General features: G+C 38.2%; 1 protein-coding gene across 4 annotated transcripts in view; it reads left to right on the forward strand.

The window, feature by feature from the left end:
* LOC109464916 (kelch-like protein 6) overlaps positions 1-7,053 on the forward strand; it is a 19,341-nt gene that overhangs the window by 2,418 nt on the left and 9,870 nt on the right. Inside the window, exon 2 of one of the 4 annotated variants that reach the window (XM_019762024.1) lies at positions 1,441-1,618. The exons of 2 other annotated variants lie outside the window; for them this stretch is intronic. In XM_019762024.1, the coding sequence (XP_019617583.1) occupies positions 1,441-1,618 (178 nt within the window). Of the gene's footprint in view, positions 1-1,384; positions 1,619-7,053 lie in introns of those variants that run through there. One more of the 4 variants, XM_019762025.1, reaches the window with a different exon arrangement.

Below are 7,053 nucleotides of genomic sequence, written 5' to 3' on the forward strand. Positions count from 1 at the left end.
AACACAATACTAGTAATTGATGCAGATACCATATGGGTTTGACACCTAGAATTTCAGACAATATGCTTTTGAATAAGCATATGTATATAATGTATGCATACAGGATTTTATTTAAGTTGCAAGATTAATGAGAAACCGTGAAATGTACGAAATGTATAAACACGTGTATACAATATGACTTTAGACTTTAAGACAGGCTCCTCTTAGTACACGCGGAGGGCAGACCCTAATATACTCGCCAAAGCGTAATTGGATTTATGGGAAGAAGTTGCGAGACCTTATGGCGCGGCTTTTTAAGAGCCAAGTGGTAACTCTTCTATTAGCTATTTAAATGATTGCTGGTACAGTGTACCCGTCTCACACATGCGTAGATATGATAGTGGGGTTACTATATTGGAAGTCAGTCCGACTTTGGAAAACCTAGGTAGTTACACGTATCATTGAAATGATACACAAGGTACTTCGAAGACGACCCGACTTTTGCGTGTATCATTTATATGATAGACACGGAGGGCAGAGCATAATCGCCTTTGCGAGAAAGGGTACTCGCCAATTTTTGGAAGAAGTTGTGAAACCGTAACGGCTTTGCAAAGGTCACCTTTCTAGTTGATGATTATTTTATACTTATGTTTAAATCATGTGATTTCTGTGTCCCACGTACTCATGCATGGTGTCCTATCAGCCTATATGGGACAATATTTATACACTTCTATGCACTCCAAAGAAGCCTGACTTTTACCAGTATGATTGCAATTATATACACGGGAGACGATTTTGCAACGATTGAGATTTTTAAAGTCGGACTGTCTTCATGCTGTCTAACAACAATTTTGGTAAAAATTAGGTAATTTTCGGGGCGCAATGCCGTGATTCAGGTGAAAGTCGTGTTGTCGTCGACGTGTTTGCAACGATACAGGCAAAATGTATCGGCTATCGAATGATTGCTAGCGTACTCATACATGTCAGTGGCTCGTTCAGTTGAAGCAAAAGAGCCATATATATAATTCTTGAGCATTCTTCCCGAAAGGGTGAGTATTGCGCAGTACACTGCCCTTAGCTTGGCAGCGGCCCTTCGCCGGGTAATGACGTCGCTGGACGTGACCCGGAAACAGATGCAACCAGATACCGCGAAACCCCCATAGGGTGCCTATTTTGACGGAAATCCAATGGCGGAAACCTCGCCGAAAAATGGAAATGAGTCAACTTTGACGCTACAAAGCTCGTTTTTGTGTACAAGTGTGATCTTCAAGTGAACTTCCCGAGGTTCCCTGACTTGTAAGGATTACAACGACATATATTTTAGCCTGGCTTTCCCGATTCTGACTGCGCTATGATAAATTCTGTGAACCATGCTAAGGACTCATTTCGGCGGTTAACACAAGAAACCCACGCCAGCTCAGTCCGTCTTCGTTCCTACCAAGACGAGAGCTATCTGCACGGGTTTCTTGGAGTTTTGGGTGACTTACAGAAGGAAGGGGAACTGCAGGATGTCGTTCTTGAAGTCGAGGACCGGCGGTTTCCCTGCCATCGGCTTGTTCTGTCCGCGGCCAGCCACTACTTCAGAACCATGTTCACAAGCGACATGGCGGAACGTCGCCAGAACACGGTCGTTTTACAGGTAAAATGTAGGGTTGGCAGAAAGTTTAAAGTGTTACAACAAGACCACAAAACACCTTGCTTCAAACAAGTGTCTTGATAAGATGTTTTTGTCAAATGAATACTGGCTTTTTTTTTATCAAACCTTGGTCAGACCGTTTCTTTCCTAGAACGATCGCAGAGTGGAACTCGCTGTCACCAAGTACAATAGGGTGTATCACAAACATGATCTGCTCCCACATTTTCCACTGTACAAAAAAGCGAGAAGAAGTTGACCTGTCTGTATTAGCTCAGTGACTAGAACACTATGTATTAGCCTAGTATAGTACCCTAGAAAAAAGTTTTCAACCATACTGTAAATCGTACAAAACAGCTGCAAAATGAGCAAAAATATACCATGTTACAAAAAAATTAATAAAAACTATACCAATGTCGTAGAATGCCAAAATCAAACGAAAAAAGACGAAATTGTAAAGAAATGAACTTGAAGACTAGATTATTCGCCAAACCATATCTTTGCCATTTGCTCATGACCATGTAGATTTCATAATGAAAAGAACTTTTTTTGCTCAAACTTTTTTTTTCTATTCGCACGCGCGCATCAGTTTTGGGGCTCCCGGAGGATGTCATCCATATAATCAAATCAACATGGCCTTATGTATGTATGTCTAAGTCAAGTAGTGCATCTTTTGGGGATGGGGTTTTGTGCGCGTGAAAAATTTGCGCGCGCGTGAAAAATCTGCGCGTGAAAATATGCAAATTAGGTGATTCCCAGGGGGTCTTGGAAATTTTACATTTATTCGGGAATCTTAATTCTATCTTTATCTTCCACGCGCAAATTTTAACCTTTTTTGCGCGTGAAAACTTCACATTCGAACAAGTCCCTTGGGATTTGCACATCCATCCTTAATTTCCCATTTTCAATAGTAGTTTTCAAATGTTTAGTTTTCACGCGCAAAAAAGTTTGAAATTTGCGCGTGAAAGAATATGCTTGAGAAAAATGATGAAATTAAGCTTACAGAATGGAAAAAGCCTCAAGTTGTTACATTTTATGGTATAAAACTTTGCACTTGTAACTTTTCCTTGAATTTTTGACATATTTAAAGATCTTTGAATGTTCAGGTCTCATGTGAGGATATGCAAATTTAACTATTCCCAAGGGATATGCAAATTAAGCTATTCCCTAGGGAAGGGACCATCAAACCAGGAAATTTTTTTAAAAATCAGAAAAGTCATATCACGGGACACACTGATCTGCCTATACATGGTATTTACTTGAACTTGTTGAAGCAAGAACGGGCATTTCATAAACTCAAGTATCAATTATTGTCACATTGCCCAGTCACTTTCCAGGAAGAATCTTCATTGGTCAATGGTGTAGAAATAATCTTCACTTGGGTACAATTTATACAGCAAACATACAGCAATTTGATGAATGTGTTGAATTCATTAACCCTACTTGACAATGAATGTACCAAATGAATGTACCAAAAAATTTCATCAATTGGATAATTATGTCATCTACATGTACATGTACCGGTACATGGACAGGCCTGATGGTGGACAATGCGTAGCGTTATTCCATCGGAACATTATGTCAGGATTTCTCTATATGACTGTGTTCTAACTTCTAGCCAAATTTTCCCAGTCATTTGGCCACACCAATTTAATTTCTTGGTTAACGGATTCGCCTCTTCATTTTTTTCTGATTTGCAAATAAAAATAGAAATTCAGAATCAACTGCAAAATGCTCATATTTTGCCCTGAACAGTTGAAAACAGTCCTTTTCTTACTACCTTGTTACAGTCATTCCATCTATCAATGCAGTGCTACCATTAAAAGTTCAAAATTCATTGTTTAAATTTTGAACCAGCCTGGTGTGCTGACTTCATGGCTCCTATCGTACCATTTTGGGCCATAATAGGATGCCTAGGCCTGTTTTTATTTTTATTTTTTTTTCGCCCGCCCGTTCCATTATTTTTCTAGAAAAATCCGTTAACCAAGAAATTAAATTGGTGTGGCCTTACTGACAATAATTTTGCCCACTCCACCATCTTTGACAGTGTAGACGGTCTCCAAAAAAATCAAGATGAAACTCTTGTGTAATTTTGCATCAAACAAAATTTTACCCTCAAAATGCACAAATTAGCATTTCAAACTAAAGGGCCAAGATTTTAAAAAAACCTCCAGGGTATGATTCGGCACATTACAATGATGATATCATGTCAAAGAAAGTTGACAAGAAAAAAATTCAGACTGGCCCCTATGATGTGTTTTCATGCTGGGTGGGAGGAATGCAGAAATTTCATGGGGGATTATGGCCATATGGATGTTGCACTGGCTGAGTATCTAGCACTTTGAGGAGATAGTGGAACTAATGTCATCCAGAAAGTGGTTACATGACAAGTCTAGAGCTAGTAGGCCCTTTTCAATCGTCAACCAAAATACAATTTTAATCATTGTCACTATTTTGCTCTTTCAAAAGCGTGTAAGTAAGTGAGAAGCTAAGAGCTTTGATTATAGTTGTTCATGATACCATAAAATCTGTAAACTGAAGACTATTTCAGTATTTAATTTGTGCCCATACCTTGTTCTTCATGAAAGTATAGGTACTTAAACTTGTGTAACTGAACCGCTCACACTGTGGGAAGGGCATAGCCGTTTTGAGCCCAAGGGGAGTTTGGCCGACCCTAGAACTAGTTATGAGGGTCTAAATTTGTATTTTTAAACCTTCAATGACGCATTTTCCTGCACTTAGTTTGAAAGGCAACATTAGGCGTAACGAAGAATTATTCATTAACGCTTAACGCTGAATTTAGGATGACAAATAACGTTTTACGTTGAATTAAAACGACCCATAACGCTTCACGAGGAATATACTGATAACACTTAACGTTGAATTAGAGAGGGCCGGCTACGATTAACGGTAAATTAAAATAGCCCATAACGGTTAACGAAAAAGGGTATGCAGACCCTCAGTTATAGGAAGGATCCAGGCAGGGGATACAGGCTACAAGTGTGCTGGGTTGTAACATCCTATCCAAGAAACAGCTAACTTGCTCATGAAAACTCATGAAAAAAAAAAAAATTGGAAATAACATTGGATGATCCCAATGTGAACTATAAAATGAACTTGGCTATTGACACTCCCAGAGTGGATGTAAAAATTTTTGCCCCATACTAGTATTATATCCATATCCATTCTCAGAGTGGATAAAATTTGACAAGCCTCTCCTCATCTCTTAGCTACAATGATTTTCAATGGGATTTTCAATAGCCTTTAGGCCACACCAATTTCACTTGTTGTTTCTCTGATTTTTTCAGAGCGACAGGGAAAAAAAAAAGGCCAAGGCACCCCACAAAGGTTGAAAATGTTATGATATGAGCCATGAAGTCAACATACCAGGCTGGTTTATAATTAAAAGAATTACATTTTGAATTTTTAATGAAATGATGTTGCATTGTTACATTGAAAAACTTAAACGACTAGGAAGAAAAGGACTTTCTTCAACTGTTGGGGCCAAAATATGCCTTTTGCATATGCATTTTGCAGTTACATGTAATTCAGAACCTAGAATCTATTATTATTATTTTTTTTTTGCAAATCAGAAAAAAATGGACAGGGCGAATCCAAGAAGCAACAAATTAAATTAGTGTGGCCTTAGCTGGTAGACAACATTCAGACATTTTGAGATACTAAATTCACCAGACTCAGGATCTACCGATACATGTATACAATATATATTTTTGTTATACTTTTATCGGCAAAATCTATTTTGTCCCACTTTGACTCTTGCCAAATTATGTGTGGCTGGCAGGTACTATTGTGTAATTTTGAGGCCCAAGTCTGACTTAGTAACTATGTTATTGTTGTCCTTGTTTAGTAGTAATATCTTGCTAGATGCTGTCTGTTGGTGCTGGTTTACGCTTGGTTCAGTTCAACTTGTCTCTCTTGGTGCCTTGTGCTGATTCTGGAATTGTCTTGAGGAGAGCATCTATCTACTGAGGAACATGTTCTGGCCTAATTCTTTCTTTACAGGTCAATTGGGGGACACTGTAAATTGAACCCATTGGGTCAGCTAGCGTGAAGTTTTTGTGTTGCAACTTAATTAGTCCCATACATGAGCATGGTAACAACACAAAAAACCTTGTGTGCACCGATACACTGGCTCAAAATCCTTTTTTACCTCCATGAAAAATGGAGGTATTGTTTTTGGCGTGTCTGTCTGTATGTCTGTCTGTCTGTGTGTCTGTGTGTGTGTCTGTCTGTGTGTGTTTCCGCAACTTTGTGGTCAGCATAACTTCAGAACGCTTTTATGGATTGCGATGATATTTGGTGTGCTGGTAAGTCTTGGAAAGACAAAGGTCAAGGTCAAATATGGGCCTCCTAGTGGATGACCTTGGTACTGCAGCAGAACTTCCGGTTTTTGTATCTTTTGTCCTGAACAAGCTATGGTCTTGACTTTTTGGTGATAGATAGCTTATCCTGTCAGCAATAAGTGGTGTGAGTTTGGTCCCCCTAGCAGCTTGTTCTGGAACTGCAGGGGACTTTCTGGCGAAACCTTTAAAAGCCAATAAGTCCATATAGGAACAACGTATTTTCATGATATTTGGTGTGTAGGTAGCTTAGAGAGAGATGTACATGATTAAATGCAAATTATGCAAATGAGGACTTTATTTGCATAATTAATGAGGAAATTCTATAATTACAGTGTTTTACATTATACTACTTTCATACATGTAATGTATGTAACCTATGGCAGGCAGAGCATAAACAGATACTAATTATGCAAATGATGACCTAATTTGCATAATTTATGCAAAAATTCTATGATTTCTTAATGGTGAATAATGGGAATGTCATACTTGGGACATCTGTAAGTTAATCAAAAGTTAACATACATAACGATGCATATATCACGTTAATGCGGAGATTTACATTTACATATCAAGCCCATATTTCATGGAGGTATGAAATCTCGGAATTCTTGTTCTTTACTGGTGCAGGTAACATTGAAAATTACGTACACCAGACAAATTAGCTACACTATTAAAAGTTTTGGGAAAAATGAATCACACTAAAACTGTTCAAAAGCCACTGCTATTATTTCTTTTTAAGTTTTATACACCATATATTGAAACATGTCAAGTTCCATAACAAAGTCCATGGAACTTCAACCCATACCCATACCATTCTTTTTAGACTTGAATGTTAAAATCTAAACACACCAATGAGACTTTCTGGTATAACTATAAGTAAAGGAATGTGTGAAACCCAACCATGAAGTCGTCAGTTACAAGGCGGCACCAAATTTCAATGGATTAAGGGCAGAAGACAACAGAAATTTTTGAACTTGTTTGGAGTTTGTGGTGATATAGGCACTTAGTGAGCAGAAGTTAGGGAATTGATACGTTCTGTTTAAATTATTTTGACTAAGATAGTCAGTCAAACTTGTG

The sequence above is a fragment of the Branchiostoma belcheri genome, unplaced genomic scaffold, assembly GCF_001625305.1.
Source record: "Branchiostoma belcheri isolate BF01 breed outbred unplaced genomic scaffold, Haploidv18h27 scaffold143, whole genome shotgun sequence".
In the NCBI taxonomy this organism is placed as follows: domain Eukaryota; kingdom Metazoa; phylum Chordata; class Leptocardii; order Amphioxiformes; family Branchiostomatidae; genus Branchiostoma; species Branchiostoma belcheri.